The sequence below is a fragment of the Apus apus genome, chromosome 22 (genome assembly GCF_020740795.1).
Source record: "Apus apus isolate bApuApu2 chromosome 22, bApuApu2.pri.cur, whole genome shotgun sequence".
Classification (NCBI taxonomy): Eukaryota; Metazoa; Chordata; class Aves; order Apodiformes; family Apodidae; genus Apus; species Apus apus.
The window spans coordinates 6,357,715-6,375,897 of record NC_067303.1 but is presented as its reverse complement, the minus strand read 5'-3'; the positions used below and the strand labels follow the sequence as shown (position 1 = coordinate 6,375,897).

The window sequence follows — 18,183 nt, the reverse complement described above, 5'->3', positions numbered from 1 at the left end:
CCTCAATGCTCTCCACATGGTTTCTTGGTGCACCAAAACCGAAGGCTCCAGATGCAGTTATCCAGATCCTCTTACCCGGCACACGGCAGAGGCAGAGCTGCTCAAGCCACAGTTCAGAGAAAAGCCACGTACTGGCATGGCTGGGTTCACCAAAAGCATGCTGAAAAAGAAAGCTTTGTAGGGAAGTAAGGTGTTGGTGGGGCTTCTAGTGCAAAAACACACATGGAAATTATCAACCCTGGCACTTGGGGCATGATTCCTGATGCCTTTCCCATGGCCTGTGCAGGAAGTGTGCTCCTCTCCACCTGGGATGCTCTGGCGCAGGAGATGGCTCCAAGTGTGACCAGAATTGTCTCCCAAACTGATGAAAAAAATGGACACAAGGAATTGCTATAGCAGCTTGTTTCCTGAGCCTCAGGCATGGATGGCTGCCAGGCTGTTGCCAAGGCACTTTCAGCTCTGCTGGGTTTAAGAGTTACAACCAGATGGCAATGGAGGATCAGCTGAGCAGTGTGACAAGGCAAGCAGGTAAGGGAACTGCAAGCTAGACATGGAAATGGCAGCTAGTGTCACTAGAAACCTGCATTTGCATATTGTTTGGGTTGTGCATTTACAAAAAACACCTAAATCTAGGAATGAATAGATGGAGCCAGTGGGTAGCAAGCATGGATGACATGATGAAAATGTTACCTTAGAAATTACAGGCAATAATAATGAAATAAAAGTGTGGTTAGTTACTTAGACCTCAAATGCTACCAGAACCTCCTCTGGAAGGTGAAATTCAAGTATGAGTAACTAACTATTTAGATGTCAATAACAGCCTTGGATATTTTTGTCTCTGTGGGGCAGGAGCACAGGTAAGGAAGACACCTGGCCCCGGGTTGCTAGCCCTGTGTGTCCTGGGGTCTGCTGCAGCAGGTGGTGGACTCTGGGATGGACTGGGGCTGTCCCAGGCTGTCCCTCCCCATCCTCCCATGAGGGTCTGCAGGAGCTGCTGCCCAGCTTGCTTAACAACACCCCTGTATAAACATAACCTTTATTGCACACAGCGCTGGGTTTTTTTTCATAGAAAAAGGTATTAACACATAAGCATTTGCAAATTGAAGCAACTCCTGTTGTTTTCAGAACAGTAAAACAGCATGCAATGTCTTGGATTCCTTTTCAAAACCACCAACAAGATCAGGGAGAAAAAAACAAAACAAGTCGCTGAGTCTTTCCTTGTGCCCCTTCCAAAATGATGTGAAATATATATATATGTTTACATATATATTATATTTTTAAATCTGTAACATCAAATTCTTTGTGCCCTGGTTTCTTTTTCTGTTCGGAGAAGAAGAAAATAGCTTCATTTATACAAAAGAGTCCATTATGTACAAGTTTGTTAATTAAATAAAAATGGCAGGGGGGGAAATGAGCGGCGTCCGTGGCGGGCGGGCTCTGCTGCCGCCCTACACCAGCGTGTAGGACTTGGAGTAGGCCCCGGCGCCCTGTTTTTGAGACCGGCCCACACCCGATGTGCTCATTTCTAGGAGTGAGTCCCTGGAGCCCCCCACTTTGGATTGCGGGGGCACCCGCGCCTCGCTGGCGGTGGGGGGCTCAGCGGCAGCGGGGTTGGCCGGGGCGGCGCTGGCGGCGGGCGCTGCGGCGGCGCCGGTGGGGCCGGGCATGGGAAGAGTCCTCTGAGGTAAGGTGGTTGCGGTGGAGGCCGGAGGAGGCAGCCCCAGGGGCTTGGTGCCGGGCTCCAGCGTCAGGTGCCGGGCGCCGGCGTGGTAGGCGCGGGCCAGGTTGCGGATGGAGGCCTCGCGCGGCGGCACCACCGGGCAAGCCTCGTGCGCGTCCGCCTTGCGGAAGAAGGCCTCGGACTTGACGTAGAGCGGGAGGTTGCAGTAGTCACCTGTGAGGGGAAGCGGAGGTGGGCGAGATGTTAAAATACGGCACGTGACACAAAAATACGTAATGCAATCGCATCTGGGGCAGGTCAGCCTCAAGCATTGAGTGTTTGATATCAAGTGTGATGATACGCAATAATAAAGGTACTCTCCAAGACCGGTGCTGGTGGGATGACTTTCTGCTAGAGGGGTTGAACGGTGACATCCAGTGCAATAGATCCTGTTAGAGCCTGTGAGCTGGACTAGATCATCCCAGACTGTAAGAGATTCTAATAGAATTGCATATGTTCTAATACATTCCAATAGATTATGACAGACCTGACTAGATCAGAATATACAGTGCTGAGGTGTGCCAGATTTTGCCCTATTTATTTATCCAGATAGAGTTGAATGCTTGACATTGCATTAAAAATCGTACTCAGTTCTGGTAGGATCTGACACCAGCTGACTCAATCTGGACAAAGCCAGCACAATAGCTCAGATCTTACAATAGACATTAAAAACTATCACAAGCTCCAGCTCAATCTATTAAATATTGATATATTCAAGTACTTCATATATTTAAATATATTCAAATGACATTCAAATATATTTAAATAATGGAGGATCTGTAGAAATGATTTAACATATTCAAGCATAAACAAGCCTATCAGGATCTGGCATCATCTCACTCAAAGAGTGAGCATAAATACTGAAAATATATGGCAAAACTGGCAAAGACTTTTGGCATGGTGCCAAGGTGAAGGCAAAACTGCCACACCATTGCATAACCAGACTGAATCTGGCACCTCCCAAAACCAGAAAATCTGGGTAAAAAAAAATCCGGCAAAATTCGGCAAATCCGGCAAAATCTTGGCATGGTGCCAAGGTGATGGCAAATCTGCCACACCCTTGCATAACCAGACTGAATCTGGCACCTCCCAAAACCAGAAAATCTGGGTAAAAAAATCCGGCACAATCCGGCAAAATTCGGCACAGCGCGGCAGAGCGCGGCAGAGCGCGGCAAAGTTCGGCAAAATCTTGGCATGGTGCCAAGGTGAAGGAAAATCTGCCACACCATTGCATAACCAGACTGAATCTGGCACCTCCCAAAACCAGAAAATCTGGGTAAAAAAATCCGGCACAATCTGGCAAAATTCGGCACAGCGCGGCAAATCCGGCAAATCCGGCAAAATCTTGGCATGGTGCCAAGGTGATGGCAAATCTGCCACACTCTTGCATAACCAGACTGAATCTGGCACCTCCCAAAACCAGAAAATCTGGGTAAAAAAATCCGGCAAAATTCGGCACAGCGCGGCAGAGCGCGGCAAAGTTCGGCAAATCCGGCAAAATCTTGGCATGGTGCCAAGGTGATGGCAAATCTGCCACACCCTTGCATAACCAGCCTGAATCTGGCACCTCCCAAAACCAGAAAATCTGGGTAAAAAAATCCGGCAAAATTCGGCACAGCGCGGCACAGCGCGGCAAAGTTCGGCAAATCCGGCAAATCCGGCAAAATCTTGGCATGGTGCCAAGGTGATGGCAAATCTGCCACACTCTTGCATAACCAGCCTGAATCTGGCACCTCCCAAAACCAGAAAATCTGGGTAAAAAAATTCGGCAAAATGCGGCACAGCGCGGCACAGCGCGGCAGAGCGCGGCAAAGTTCGGCAAATCCGGCAAAATCTTGGCATGGTGCCAAGGTGAAGGAAAATCTGCCACACCCTTGCATAACCAGACTGAATCTGGCACCTCCCAAAACCAGAAAATCTGGGTAAAAAAATCCGGCACAATCTGGCAAAATTCGGCACAGCGCGGCACAGCGCGGCAAATCCGGCAAATCCGGCAAAATCTTGGCATGGTGCCAAGGTGATGGCAAATCTGCCACACTCTTGCATAACCAGACTGAATCTGGCACCTCCCAAAACCAGAAAATCTGGGTAAAAAAATCCGGCAAAATTCGGCAAAATTCGGCACAGCGCGGCAGAGCGCGGCAAAGTTCGGCAAATCCGGCAAAATCTTGGCATGGTGCTAAGGTGATGGCAAATCTGCCACACCCTTGCATAACCAGCCTGAATCTGGCACCTCCCAAAACCAGAAAATCTGGGTAAAAAAATCCGGCAAAATTCGGCACAGCGCGGCACAGCGCGGCAAAGTTCGGCAAATCCGGCAAATCCGGCAAAATCTTGGCATGGTGCCAAGGTGATGGCAAATCTGCCACACTCTTGCATAACCAGCCTGAATCTGGCACCTCCCAAAACCAGAAAATCTGGGTAAAAAAATCCGGCAAAATTCGGCAAAATTCGGCACAGCGCGGCAGAGCGCGGCAGAGCGCGGCAAATCCGGCAAATCCGGCAAAATCTTGGCATGGTGCCAAGGTGATGGCAAATCTGCCACACTCTTGCATAACTAGCCTGAATCTGGCACCTCCCAAAACCAGAAAATCTGGGTAAAAAAATCCGGCACAATCTGGCAAAATTCGGCACAGCGCGGCACAGCGCGGCAGAGCGCGGCAAAGTTCGGCAAATCCGGCAAAATCTTGGCATGGTGCCAAGGTGAAGGAAAATCTGCCACACCCTTGCATAACCAGACTGAATCTGGCACCTCCCAAAACCAGAAAATCTGGGTAAAAAAATCCGGCACAATCTGGCAAAATGCGGCACAGCGCGGCACAGCGCGGCAAATCCGGCAAATCCGGCAAAATCTTGGCATGGTGCCAAGGTGATGGCAAATCTGCCACACTCTTGCATAACCAGACTGAATCTGGCACCTCCCAAAACCAGAAAATCTGGGTAAAAAAATCCGGCAAAATTCGGCAAAATTCGGCACAGCGCGGCAGAGCGCGGCAAAGTTCGGCAAATCCGGCAAAATCTTGGCATGGTGCCAAGGTGATGGCAAATCTGCCACACTCTTGCATAACCAGACTGAATCTGGCACCTCCCAAAACCAGAAAATCTGGGTAAAAAAATTCGGCAAAATTCGGCACAGCGCGGCACAGCGCGGCACAGCGCGGCAAAGTTCGGCAAATCCGGCAAAATCTTGGCATGGTGCCAAGGTGAAGGAAAATCTGCCACACCATTGCATAACCAGACTGAATCTGGCACCTCCCAAAACCAGAAAATCTGGGTAAAAAAATCCGGCAAAATTCGGCACAGCGCGGCACAGCGCGGCAAAGTTCGGCAAATCCGGCAAAATCTTGGCATGGTGCCAAGGTGAAGGAAAATCTGCCACACCATTGCATAACCAGCCTGAATCTGGCACCTCCCAAAACCAGAAAATCTGGGTAAAAAAATCCGGCACAATCTGGCAAAATTCGGCACAGCGCGGCACAGCGCGGCAAAGTTCGGCAAATCCGGCAAATCCGGCAAAATCTTGGCATGGTGCCAAGGTGATGGCAAATCTGCCACACTCTTGCATAACCAGACTGAATCTGGCACCTCCCAAAACCAGAAAATCTGGGTAAAAAAATCCGGCACAATCTGGCAAATTTCGGCACAGCGCGGCAAAGTTCAGCAAATCCGGCAAAATCTTGGCAGTGTGCCATGATAAAGTAAAAACTTTCTTTAGTTTGAATGACAGAAGCTTGTACCCACACTCAGACATAATCAGGCAGAAATAATCTACATGTATGCATATGCATCTGAATGTAATGGCAGCTTTGCCATGTTAGTGCACGTGAAGACATTTTGCCACTTTCTGCCATATTCTGCACGCCTGTGCCAGCCATGAATTACATTTTACATGAAGATTTTGCTGCATTGTTCCTCATTTATTTATCCACTTTGCGTCCCTTTGTGCCAGGATATGGCTGTGTATTCTTGATTATCTGTCAGTAAGTTCTGCCACTGTGTTCAATTCAAATATATTTGAACACAAATGCATATATTTGAATATATTGTAATATTAGGCTCTAGTTGGTGTGTTTGCGCTGGCTTCACCCTGGTTATGGATGTGTGTGTGCACCAGCTTCTGGCTCTCGATTAAACTTGGCAAGATGCCAAGAGATTTTTGCTGGATTTGCCGGGTTTTGCCAGACTGTGCCAGATTTATTTATCCAGATTGATTCAGGTGGTGCCTGATTCTAATACGACTGCGCGTACTTGAATACTTGTCAGTAGAGTGTGCCAGATCCTTCTGCTCTTGAATACATTATCACATTGGAATACATTAACATATTTGAATACAGCAGTACATGTGAGCAGAGTGTGGCTGTTTCTTCCCGGCTGTGCCATCTTTGAATCAAATTTTTCAAGACTTGGATGTATTTTGCCAGATTCTGCCGTGTTTTGCCATATTTATCCAGATTGTATCAGGTTGTGCCAGGTACCACTCTATAATTGCATGTGCTTGACTACATGTCAACAGATTCTTGCCAGACTACCAAATTTTATTGGACTTGAATATATTCAAAGAGATGTAAATGTATGAATATATTTGAATAAATTGTGCCAGATTCTAACAGAACTGAATAGATGTTAATAGATTCTGCCAGATTCTGATAGAAATTAATGTATTTGAATACATATTAATAGATTCTCTAGGTTTGAATTCTTTTAGATTCTAATAGAATTTAATGGAAAAAAAGAAATAGAAAGAAGGGGAAGCAGAAAGACAGAGGAAGAGAGGTTGATAAGAAGGGAAGAGAAATATAAAAACAGGAAGATGTAGAAACTAAAGACATGAGAAGATGAGGGAAGAGACATGGGAAGATGAAGAAAGGTAGAAATAAAGAGAAATTTGAAAAACAGGAATGGAGAAGGGAAGAGATAGGAAGAAGAAGAGAAATCGGAAGAACAGGAAAGGACTACGGAAGTGACAAGGGAAGTGGGAGGAAAAGAAGGGAAGAGACACAGGAGGAATTAGTAAGGAAGAGAAATGGGAGAAACAGGGAAGAGGTAGAAGGGAAGAGAAATGGTAATAGCGAAGGAGAAATGAAGAGATAATGGAAGAAATAGAAAGAAAAGGCAATTAGAGGAGAAAAGAAACATGAGGAGAGCAGAAGCGCAAAGGTGCAAAGCAAGGTGTAGAGAAGCAGAGAAATCGGGGGGAACCTATCAAATGAACACACACAAGCACAGCAGCTGGTACTGGAAGATCACTACTGTGGAGGGTGGGAGAGCTGCTTTTCCCACCCCCTCTCCCACCCTTCACAGCAATTGTCTCTTTCAGTACCTCTATTTTTTTATTTTTCTCCAGATAACACAGCACATGCAGCAGGCAGGCGACAAGCCCAGACAAAGCCTGAGGGCACATACTTTTGCTGGCCCGGTGCGGGATGGGCACGGCCACACTCTTGCCCCGCTCACTATCCTGGGGTTTGGGTGGGGAGGCTGTGAAGCGACAGATGCCAGGCTCTGAAGGGGTGCTCATGGAGGTCATGCTGTCGGCGTTGTCGGTGGTGCCTGTGGTCATCTGGTCTGAGGAGCTGTCAGAGATGAAGCACTCGGTGATCTCGAACTTGGCGTGCTGCAGCTGCTCCTCCAGCTTCGCGTGCTCGTAGGCGCGCGCCAGCTCCTCATAGGTAGACGAGGCGCTCTCTGTTGACACCATGCTGTTCCGCCCCTTGTCTGGGGAGGAGAGGACATGTCACCAACCTGGGAATGTTCTCTGGCTGCAAAAATCCCATTGACTAACAGCAAATTCTCCTGCAGTCCCCCAAGACTCCCAATTTGGGGTCACCCACACCGAACCCCTGCCTGCCACCGCGCTCCGTACCGGTGTCCTGGGAGAGGCTGGCACTGTAGCTGTCACTCTCGGTGACTGTGATGCCATGCTGGGAACCCACTGTCCTCCAGTCTGAGGTCAGGGTCCGTGCTGGCGTGGATGCCTGGCACTTGGTGAGTGTCCACTGGCTGGAGTACCGGTTGCGGGTACTGTGCGCAGACTTCACGCTCTTCCTTGACACAGGGTCTAAGGCACAAAGGTGACAGAGTCATGCCAGGTCACTCCCTGAGACTGCCAGGACATTGTCCCCTCTCCATGCAGTGTTCCCAGCTCCTCCTGCCTTACTAGCACCTCCTCGTAGGCACGGCCAGTGCTGGGGGACAGGGCCTGCACCCGAGCACCCCTCTGCAAGGCAACGGGTGGGGAACGGCCTCGGTGCCCCCAGCAAACCCACCCCAGCCCCACAGGTGCCACTCACTGGTGCCGGGGCGGATGTCCGACATGTCGATGAGGGGCCCTGTGTTCTGGATGAGAGCAGGGTGGTGCAGCGAGACGCCTGTGCAGAAGCTCTGGGGGTTCACTGCCTGGCTGAACTCTGTGTCTGTCACCGGCATGGTGGCTTTGTCATCCCCTGCAGGAAGAAGCTGGAGCTCAGACCTGTTCCTCTAGCCAGGAGATCACTATAGGTGTCTGCTAGTCCCTGCTCAGCACACCCATGGAACCCTTGGCTTCCCTGCTGCAGGGAACTCCCCCAGCACTCTGAGGTGTGGCAGGAGGGTACACTTGCCCAGCAGTTCTCCAGCCAAGGCAGTGGTGCCACAGTAGCCCCCACTGAGGCGGAGCCTGGCCAAGGAGATTGCTGTGGTGCTGCCAGCAGCAACACAAGAGGAACAGGACCCAGAGGCACGTCCCTGTGCCCTGCTCCACCAAAGGGAAGGGAGGGGACACCAGGGACACCAATGGCTTCTAGCACCAACTGGAATGCTGGTCCAAGTGGCCAAGGGCCCGCCATCAGAGGAGAGGGTGGTGCTTACCCAGTTGCTTGATGCCCTCCTTGTCCTCGATGAGGAGCTGTACCCGAGGGATGTCGATGTGCAGGCGCGGGCCCTGCGGGGGACCCTTCACTGGCGTGTCGAAGCTGCGGTTGTTCTTGCTGCGAGGTTAGAGGGGACACAGACCCGGATGTTACCAGGTTACCTGAGCTCAGCTCTCCAGCTCTGCCCCAGCAGGCTCCAGCATGGGTGCTGGGACCCACCTGCCTCACCCCTCTAGCAGCACCTGAGAGCACCAGGCTGCTGAGCTGCAGATAAACCAATAGAAACTTCCCTGCTCTGAGCCCAAGGAGGACCAAACTGGAGCCATGGTCAAAGTCGGGCTTTAAAGCACATCCAACCACCCAGCGTTCCCTGACTTCCCATCCCCTGCCACCTGAGAGACCCACCTGATCAGCATTTCAGCCAAACTCTTGGCATCTGTACAAGAGACATAAAAAACAAGGAGGAGGTTTTTTTAACAGCTGTTTAAAGCATAAGTGGAAGAGGGTAGATTTAGGTTAGACATTAGGAAGAAATTCTTCACTATGAGGGTGGGGAGACCCTGGCCCAGGCTGCCCAGGGAAGCTGTGGCTGCCCCATCCCTGGCAGTGTTGAAGGGCAGGTTGGATGGGGCTTGGAGCAACCTGGTCTGGTGGGAGGTGTCCCTGCACATGCAGGGGGTTGGATCTAGATGATCTTGAAGGTCCCTTCCAACCCAAACCATTCCATGACTCCATGATAACAAGCTGCTGCAGGAAAGCCCAGCTCTGCGGTCTGGCCCTGTGCATGGTGTCTCTGGGTCCCATCTCACCTCGAAGCCTCTTCAGCCTCTTCTCCTTCCTCTTCTTGCGGATGATGAAGAGCAGGGCCACCCCCAGCGTGGCCAGGATGACAGGGCAGGCGATGGTGAAGAGCTTCTTCACATCGTCCCCCTCCCCTTGGGCGGACTTGATCGGGGGGATGGTGCCTAGGGCAGAGCGCGGGCGGGTGGGCGGTGGGCGCTCCCCGGAGCCCCCCTGCCCTGTGTTCCCCCCCACAACTCACTGCCATCATAGTCCAGCGTGGCGAACTGGGCGGTCTCGTTGCCGCAGCCGGCGCTGTTACAGGCCTTCATGCGCAGCTCGTACCACGTGGCCTCGCGCAGCTCCGTCAGGAAGACCTCGCTGGAGCTGTTGGTGCGCAGGCTCTGCCAGACCCAGTTGCCCTTGGGCCGGTACTCCAGGACGATGGCGGTGATGGGGCAGCCCCCGCTGCTCCAGCCCTGCAGGTTCAGCCTGGCGTGCGTGGAGTTGATGTGGGTGAAGAGGTGCTGGTCCTTGCTGAAGGAGGGCTCTGCGGGAGGAGGAGCCGTCAGGAGGGCTGCTGCGGGGAGGGGGTGGCTGTGTCCCCCAGCGCGGCCCCGGGGGGCAGGCTCACCTCTGCCGTGGGTCTTGGCCTCGATGATCTCGCTGATGCGACCGGCCCCCACGCTGTTCTTGGCCGCCAGCTTCACCTTGTACCAGGTGCCACACTTGAGGCTCTCCAGCTTGAAGGAGCGCTCGGAGGAGCTGATGAACACGTCCTTCCACTCCTCGCTGTTGTCCACAGAGTACTGGAGCACAAAGCCTGTGGGAGCGAGGGTGGGACAGTCACCACGGGGCAGGACAGGGGAGGGGGCGACCGTCACACGCTGCGCCCGAGGACGCCCCGTGTCCCCCCTCTGCTGCCCTGCCAGTGCCTGCAGCGCGGCCCCATCGCTCGGCTCCATCGCCCGGCTCCGCAGGGAAGTGCCACATGTGATGGATTGGTGCCAGGCTGTAACAGGAGAGGCAGAATTAACCCGCTCCCTTGGGAAGCTGCTTCTGTCATTGCACACCACCTCCTCTCCCGTGATTAAGAGTACGAGGAAGCACACGGTGTCCTGGGTGAACAAACCTGCTGTTCTGCCATCAACAAAATGCTGCTGATGGCTTGCTGGGGTTTCCATGGGAGAGGCACACGTGGGGCTTTGGGTGAGGGACACACCACCGAGGACACGGGTGCTGCCAGGGCAGCACATCACTGCTGCCCTCACCTTTTTGGTGATACACAATCCCAAACTTCTGAGGTGCGTTCCTGGATTTGGCTATTTTTTCAGGTCATTTTGCCAATTTGCACCTACCCAGTGCCAAGGCTTCCCTACAGCCAGAGGATGGGGATAGCTGGACCTTCTTGGGGTGGCAAGGTTCTGCCCACAGGCACACACCTTCCTGGCCATGCCAGGCCAGTCCTGGCACCCCTGCGCAGCCCACAGTGCTGGCAGCCCAGTGCCTGCCACCGGTTATTTATTTATTTTGTACATGCAGCATGTTTTTAATATTTCTAATCCAATTATAACCAAATTTATCAACAGAGTCCGCTGGAGTGAAAGGCTGCTGGCTGGGGAGATTTGCTTGTAATTACTTTCATGCTTTTAATTAATTGTAAGCGAGGTCTCCTTCCTCGCTCCCCGCTCCCCCCTCCTTGTGCAGCTGTTTCAACGTATAATTCATGAGGTGAATCAGAGCAGAAAGGAGGCTCTGGAAAGCAGGGATGCTCCTGGAGCCCTCTTGGAGCCCCAGCCTGCCAGGGACAGGGACAAATCCTGCCATGTTGTGTTCGTGGTTGCTGCAAGGCTGGGAGACACAGAGCAGCCACTGGCTGCCCTGGCTACCAGTACCTGAGCAATTAATGCCCTTCGTTAGTTACTTCAATCACTGTGTCTTGTCCAAAGCACCTTAGAAGCCCCCTCGTTAGGGCTGGCAGCCCTCCTACAAGCTCAGAAGCACCAACTGTATTCTGATGTGTTTCTGAGACATTTCTTAGAGGGGGAAACCGAGGCACAGAGACAGAAGTACATGTGCAGTGTGCAGGGGTGTGCCTGAAACCACGTGCTGTGGTGCTGGGGCCAGCCCTGTTGCTGGCAGCAGCTGTACCTCGGATGGAGCTGCCCCCGTTGTCCCCAGGAATCCAGGCCAGCGTGATGGATGATGCTGAGGTCTTGGAGACAGTCAGGCGGGGCTGGTCTGGGGGCACTGGGGAGGAGGGAACAAGCCTGTGAGCACCGGGCACAGGAAAGGCCCCACTGGAGCATGTCCACGCGTGTCCCCTGCTCCCTGGCACAGGGGTGGGCCCGCAGCCCCCCTCACCTTGCACCAGCAGGTTGATGATGATGGTGTCAAAGCCCCAGGTGTTGGTGGCAGTGCAGGTGTAGTAGCCCGAGTCCTCGGCTTTCACCGAGCGCAGCACCAGCGTGCCGTTGGCCTGGATCAGGCGGTGGCCGTCCACTGTCACCGGGATGGCAGAGTCCTCGCTGCCGGAAGAGGAGAAGGCATCAGCCCAGGGTGACACAGCCAGCACTGTCCCCCTGGCACAGCTGGCAGCCCCCCAGTACCTGTCCTTAGTCCACTTGATGGCAGGGACCGGCTCCCCGACCGAGTTGCACGGCAGCCTCACGTCCTTCATCCATGGGGTGGTGACGGTGCCTCCGAAGGAGATGATCTTGGCAGGGGCTTGGGGGCAAGAAGGTCAGCCTGGTGAGCAGCCCCCGTGCACGAACCCCCCCAAAAGCCGCAGCCCCCGCAGTACCTTTCCCAGCAGGCTCGATGGTGACTTTCTCGCTGATGTTGCCGCGGCCGGCGGAGGTCACGGCTGCCACCCACAGCATGTACTGCTGCCCGCGGTTCAGGTGGGCGATGCGGTAGAACAGCTGGTCAGGGCTGGTCTCGTACTCACTGGGGGCCTGCAGAGAGGGAGATGAGAGAAGGTACAGCCTTGTGAGACCCCCCACTCCATCACCCTCAGCTTGGGCACCCTGGGGAGCAGAGAAACCAGGCAAAACAGAGGCCAGAGCAGCACCTGGACATCCCCACCAGCATCCCCATATCCCAAATCCAGGGCATCCCTCATGTCCTCGCTCCGTCCATCCATCCTCGCTCCCATCCCCAGCAACTAGCAAAGGAGGGCCACGGGTCCCTGTCCCAGACCCAGCTCCCCACCAGGAGCGATCCCTGGGGAGCTGCCTTCGCTCTCCAAGGCCCCACAGCCCTGAGGTGCTGTGGGTTTGCTCCCCGGCAGCCGTTCAGCCCTGCCTGGCCTTCCTCACTGCCGGCAGGAACCGGCTGGTGTCGTGATTTCTCCAGGGAGCCCGGCCGGAGCCCGAGGAACAGATGGCTGCAATGGCATGGTGTGTTCCCGGGAAAGGACGCTTCCCTGCCCACCCGCCGAGCTGCAGCGGGGGCCGGGAGCGGAGGCAAGCCCTGGCAGAGCTGCCAAAATCCCTCTGGGATCCCCCAAGCCCCGTGTGGGTGCAGCTCCCATGTCACTCCTCCACAGCATCGGGGCCGAAGCTGCCGAACCCCAAGCTCGCGGCACGGGCAGGGCTGTTCCTGCTGCCCCACGGGGCCCAGAGCTCAGGACTGGCATTTATGTGCATCCAGGCACAGGTATCTGCACCTTCACCGCCTGCCAACGTGCCCTTCTGGGGCCCGCAGATGTAAATGCACCCCACAAGCAGGCACCTATATGAATATTGTATAGTATACATCTTTTTTTATTATTTTTTTTTTTACCCAAATGACAGTTTTGACAAGATGCCAAGAAAACAATATCGGATCCCAGCGGTTTTACCAGTTGCTTTGATGAAAAGATTATGTTGCCCTGGAAACCAGAGGCTCAGATAGTGAAATGAGTTTGAGAAGGAGCTTTTGATAAGCACCAGTCTGCAGACCTCCCATCAACCTCTCCCTCATGAAGAAGGGATGGGGCCAGGTTTGATTTCTGTTTTATTTTCAGTCCCCTGCTGGCATCTTTCCCCTTCTGGAGCTAGTGCTGAGCAGGGCAGATGCCCGAGGGAGGGAACAGAGAGGTGATGGGACCATGCCCTGATGCCAAGGGTCCTTGCACCTCTGCACTGCAAGGACTTGGCCCAAGGGACCTTTGCTGCCATTGGCACCTGCCATCAACCCTCCCTGCTGCTCCTGCTCGGCCAGCTGGGCATTCCCCCAGGACACCCTGCTGATTCCCCAGGCTCACCCCATCCCCACCCCGTACCGGCTGCCCCGAGCCAGGGCTGGAGCAGAAGATGGTGTACTTCCGAATGATGCCGTTGGGCTTGGCCGGCGGCAGCCAGGACACCACCACGCTGCTGGCGGAGGACGGGACGGCCTTGATGCCAGCTGGGGGACCTGGAACTGAAGGTAGGAGAATGTGGCAGAGCCAGCACCGGTCCTAGCAGGGCTGGCATCCCAGCACACAACGGCCTTTCCATGCTGGTATCGGGCAGGCACAAGTGGGGACAGGTCTGCAGGCTAGAGGTCACCCCACTGCCCACGGGTGGTTCCAAACCCCTGCCGAGCTGGAGGCAGGAGGGTTAATTGCAGCCCAGGCTCTGGTTTAGAAACCATGATTGGCTTTTAATGGTGTCTCCTTAATCCATGAGTGGCTCAGCCTTGGCTCAGCCTTTCCCTGCCAGCTGCCTCCCCAGCATCTGGTGCTCCCAGGCGAGCAGCAGGGCCAGCCCAGGGACCAGGGAACTGCATTGATGGCATTAAAGTAGGGCAGGCAGGGGTCTAAATATTTAAATATCTGCACTTAAGAAAAAGAAATAAGCCAGGGGGAAATGCCCTGCCCGTGGCTGTACCCGGGGGGTTTCCTCCACTCCAGCCTTTTCCTTGCCACTGCAGAAACACAGCCAGCAAGTGCTCCTGGCACCCAGCTATGGTACCACTGTGACCCTCCGTGGTGGCAGCAAACCCGAGCAGGCAGGGCTGGCTCTTTCTTTATCCATTGCTAATGGCTCCTTCTCAATGCTCCATCTTCCTACTTCTAATGAACAGGCATCATGGTTGTTTATCAGCCAGGCTATGAGAAGAGCACACCTGCACACACCCACTCCCCTGGCCACCACCACTTACTGTCCTCCTTGGTCTGGATGTAGAGCACGCTGCTGCGGACGCCGTCCCCAGCCTGGGTGTAGGCCAGCACCTGCACGCTGTAGTTGGTGAACTTCTCCATGCCCCGCAGCTCCACTCGCTCCCGCGTGGTTGTGATGTTCTGCATCTCCCCCCACTCTGCAGGGAGACAGGGCCTGTCAGCTGCCACCAGGCTGGGGCCCCTTGTCACCCCTCTCCACCAGCACTCACCTCCATCCATGTAGAGGGACCAGAAGATGACCCGGTATCCCTTCAGCACCCCGTTGAGGGTGCTGCGCGGGGGCTCCGACCAGGAGATCACAGCCACGTCCGAGGTGATGGAGATGGCCCGCACGTTCTCAGGGGGCTGGCTGGGAACTGAGGAGGGGATGGGTGGGGAGGACAATCAGCAGGAGGATGCAGATGCCAGGCTGAAGGAGCCATGTCCCACAGGTCAGCCACCTCAGCTGCTCCTCTCCCCTGCTCCTCGAGCCCCAGAGCTGGCCCTGCCTGGCATGTGGGGCACCAGGGCCAGGCAAATGCAGCCATCTGCCTCCCACACACAATTTTGCTCCTCCTGGAGCACTGAGGCGGGTGCAATCCCCTAGATCCTGGGGACAGGGAGGCCACCAGGACACACCACACTTCCCAGCAAGGGGAGAGTGGGAGAGCTGGCTGGATGTGAGGCAATTAGATCCCATTGCCCCGTAAGAGGTAACTCTAATTTTTATGAGCATTTAAATGATAATACATCACCATAACAATCCTCTTTGAAAATGATTATTGTTTCATATTACTTAGGTGCAAAAATATAAGCACTATGTAATTAGGGACAGAGTATAATAAACTAATAGAGATAGTCCGTTTGAACAAAATGAAGGTAATATAATTATGGAAAAGACACTATTGCTAAAACAGGGGCCCTTGAATACCCCAGGAGGAGTGCTAATGCAGCCAGGAAATGATCATGGTTTGACAGGCTAACGAGAGCCTTAATTAAGTATGAAACACTGCTGAGTAAACGCACTGCAAAACTTTGTTCTCATTGTTTTTAACAAGACTGAGGGGGCCACCAGTGATCTCTCCCGGATGGAAACCTCCCTGGCACATGGACAACGTCTAAATCCACCTTGACATCCTTCCAGTTGTGCCAGAAACCCAGCACAGGGGCTGTCCCAGGCTCCTCGTGCTCACAGCTCCTCTGGTGGGATGCTGGCAGCATGTGTGTGCTCACAGCTGAATGCCCAACGCTGCTAGGGGGCAGCAACTGCCTGGGACCTGCTGGGAGACCCCCAGGTGTGACCTGGCAGCGGGGAACAAGAAACCTACTGGGCTGAGGCTGGTCTTACCATCCTCCAGCGTGGTGGCGTTGATCTCGCTGGACGACGGCCCCGTCCCCGCGCGGTTGAACGCCTGCACCACCACCCCGTACTGGGCAAACTTCTTCAGGTTGTCCAGTGTGTAGACCTCGCTGTCCCCCGTGGCCTTCATCTCCACGATGCTGTACTGCCCATTGCTGCCCGGGCTGTTCTCCCGGTACCCAATCTGGTAGCCACGGATCACCCCGTTTTGCAGCTCCTTCTTGGGGGCCTGAGGAAGGAGGGGTGCAAGACAGAGGGTGTCAGGCAGGGCTACACTGCCCAGCAAGCATGTCCCACCTCTCCCCAGCAGCTCTTCCCAATGCTTTTCAGCTTCTCCACAGCAGTGCTTGGGTGCACTCCCTGAGATTCAGAACAGTGATAAAAAAGGTCCAGCAGGTCCACGGACGCCGCCAGAGAGGAAAGCACTGGCTAGGCAGCAGGACATGCCTGCCCAGTGCCATTCCTGACTGGAGCAGCTCAATGGAAGGCGGGAAAAACCCCACATCTGACAGCCTTAAAAATGTGCAGGGCTGGGTTGAGATCAATCCTAACAATATTTCTCTGAAGCATTAACAAATCAATAGGGTTGATTGCAAATTTATGTTACAAAGTCAGGGTGATCCATCTTACTGAAATACTCTTAAAACAAAGTGACTTATCTTTCAAATGAATCTTATTTTCCATTAATCTGTTCTTCAGCGCTTAAAGGGAGGGGAGAGAAGCTGGAACCCTAAATTTATTGACTTACCAGTTCATTCCAAAGTCCTAACTTTATAATCAATTTTATTTTTTCATTATGCACCTTTGGAAAAATAAATTTGGTTCTAAGTTTTATCGATCTTTGCTCAAACACTTTGCAACCCAGCATCTCTGTTTTTACATATTTATCCTCTCTCTCCTGTGGCCCCCCACAGACATCCTACAAGATAATGAGCTTGTTATAAAACATGATTAACAAGGACCCTGTGTGATGCTGCAGGCCCAGCTTTCAGCTTTCCATTTTGCCCAGGAAAGTCTTCCTGGCCCTTGGACCGCTGAGAAAACCCTGCGTCCCAGGACAAGCTGCTGCTGCAGAGGCTTTTGGCCAAGCCCCTGTGGCTAAGGAAAACCCGGGCACCACCCCAGCCCTGCTCACCTTCCAGGTGACCTGGATGCTCTGGGATGTCATCGGCTGCAAGGTGACATCCATGGGGGGCCCATCAGGAGCTGCGGAGAAACAGATGTCAAGGAGCGTTGGCGGCGGCCGCCCCTGCCCGCCGGGCCCTGCGCCCGCGCCGCGCGCCGGGAGCGGCACCTGCTTCCTCCGTGCTGACAGTGAGCTCCTTGCTGGGCTCGCTGCGCCCGATCTTGTTGAAGGAGTACATGCGGATGCTGTACACCGAGGCTGGGTGCAGGTCCACGATGTTTGCCTGGTTGATGGTCGGCGAGATGTTGCGCGTAGACTGCTTAAAATCCCAGGAGTCTGGAAGAGGCGTGGAGCGAGAGGAGGGTCAGCACCCAAATCCCCTCCCTGGCTCTGCAGTGCCAAAGGCCACACACAGGCAGGAAAAGTCCCCAGGCACCCCTGGCTTTTGTCCCTGACCCTGCAGAGAGGTGCTGCTTCCCCCTCCTCGCTGTTGTGCAGGCTGGGTTTTCACAAATATTGTCTCCTTTAATATTCCCTTTCAAATGCTCCCATCCAGCAGAAATTAACATATTTCATTAATGCTGCTTTCTCCTTTCTTCATCAAAGGAATTGGGATGCAGAATATTCCCTTGGAGGCAGCTCCGTGCCTGCCCACGTAGCCCAGCCCTGGCGCAGCCCCTGTCCCCCGTGGGGGCTGCAGGGGTCGTCCAGCACCTACCTGACTTGTTCTTGTACTCGATATCAAAGCCAGTGATGATGCTGTTGCCATCAAACCGCTGTGTCCACCGCAAGTTCATGCTCCGGGCTTTCACCTCACGGATCTCCAGCTCCGGTGGGTCAGGGGGCTCTGAGGAACACGCGGGCAGGTTAGGGATGGCAGGGAGAGAAGTCCCCTGGGAGCTGGGGGACCCTCGAGGTGAGGCTCTGCACCCCCGGGCTGGTGAGTGGGGGAACAAGTACCTTGGACAGTGAGCTGGATCAAGCCTCTGTCCTCGCCGTAGGAGTTGATGGCATGACAGGAGAAGAAGACCGAGTCCCCGCGATCGGCCGGTTTCAGCTATAAAGGTTTCAGGGAGAGAAGAGGAGCCACTTGGGAGTGAGGGGTCTTGAGCACCACACCCCTGCCTTCCCCTGGCATTGCTGTCCACACCCACACCAGCAGGTCACCCTCTGGACCCCAACCCCCAGCCACACATCTGCGCTGAACAGCTGTTCTTTGAG

The 18,183-nt window shown here is 54.0% G+C and overlaps 1 protein-coding gene across 1 annotated transcript in view; it reads right to left on the bottom strand.

Annotated features, from left to right (window-relative positions):
* Nucleotides 1-1,022: 1,022 nt before the first annotated feature.
* DSCAML1 (DS cell adhesion molecule like 1) overlaps nucleotides 1,023-18,183 on the bottom strand; it is a 91,014-nt gene continuing 73,853 nt past the window's right edge. The window contains exons 13-33 of the mRNA XM_051638402.1: nucleotides 17,923-18,019; nucleotides 17,681-17,809; nucleotides 17,131-17,298; nucleotides 16,972-17,042; nucleotides 15,825-16,065; nucleotides 14,707-14,853; nucleotides 14,479-14,634; nucleotides 13,616-13,755; nucleotides 12,152-12,305; nucleotides 11,958-12,075; nucleotides 11,713-11,876; nucleotides 11,500-11,598; nucleotides 9,983-10,171; nucleotides 9,611-9,898; nucleotides 9,378-9,533; nucleotides 8,974-9,004; nucleotides 8,567-8,685; nucleotides 8,011-8,163; nucleotides 7,584-7,778; nucleotides 7,124-7,435; nucleotides 1,023-1,894 (exon numbers count right to left, since the gene is read on the bottom strand). Of these exons, the coding sequence (XP_051494362.1) occupies nucleotides 1,449-1,894; nucleotides 7,124-7,435; nucleotides 7,584-7,778; nucleotides 8,011-8,163; nucleotides 8,567-8,685; nucleotides 8,974-9,004; nucleotides 9,378-9,533; nucleotides 9,611-9,898; nucleotides 9,983-10,171; nucleotides 11,500-11,598; nucleotides 11,713-11,876; nucleotides 11,958-12,075; nucleotides 12,152-12,305; nucleotides 13,616-13,755; nucleotides 14,479-14,634; nucleotides 14,707-14,853; nucleotides 15,825-16,065; nucleotides 16,972-17,042; nucleotides 17,131-17,298; nucleotides 17,681-17,809; nucleotides 17,923-18,019 (3,573 nt within the window). The 3' untranslated portion in view covers nucleotides 1,023-1,448. The remainder of the gene's footprint in view (nucleotides 1,895-7,123; nucleotides 7,436-7,583; nucleotides 7,779-8,010; nucleotides 8,164-8,566; nucleotides 8,686-8,973; nucleotides 9,005-9,377; nucleotides 9,534-9,610; nucleotides 9,899-9,982; nucleotides 10,172-11,499; nucleotides 11,599-11,712; nucleotides 11,877-11,957; nucleotides 12,076-12,151; nucleotides 12,306-13,615; nucleotides 13,756-14,478; nucleotides 14,635-14,706; nucleotides 14,854-15,824; nucleotides 16,066-16,971; nucleotides 17,043-17,130; nucleotides 17,299-17,680; nucleotides 17,810-17,922; nucleotides 18,020-18,183) is intronic.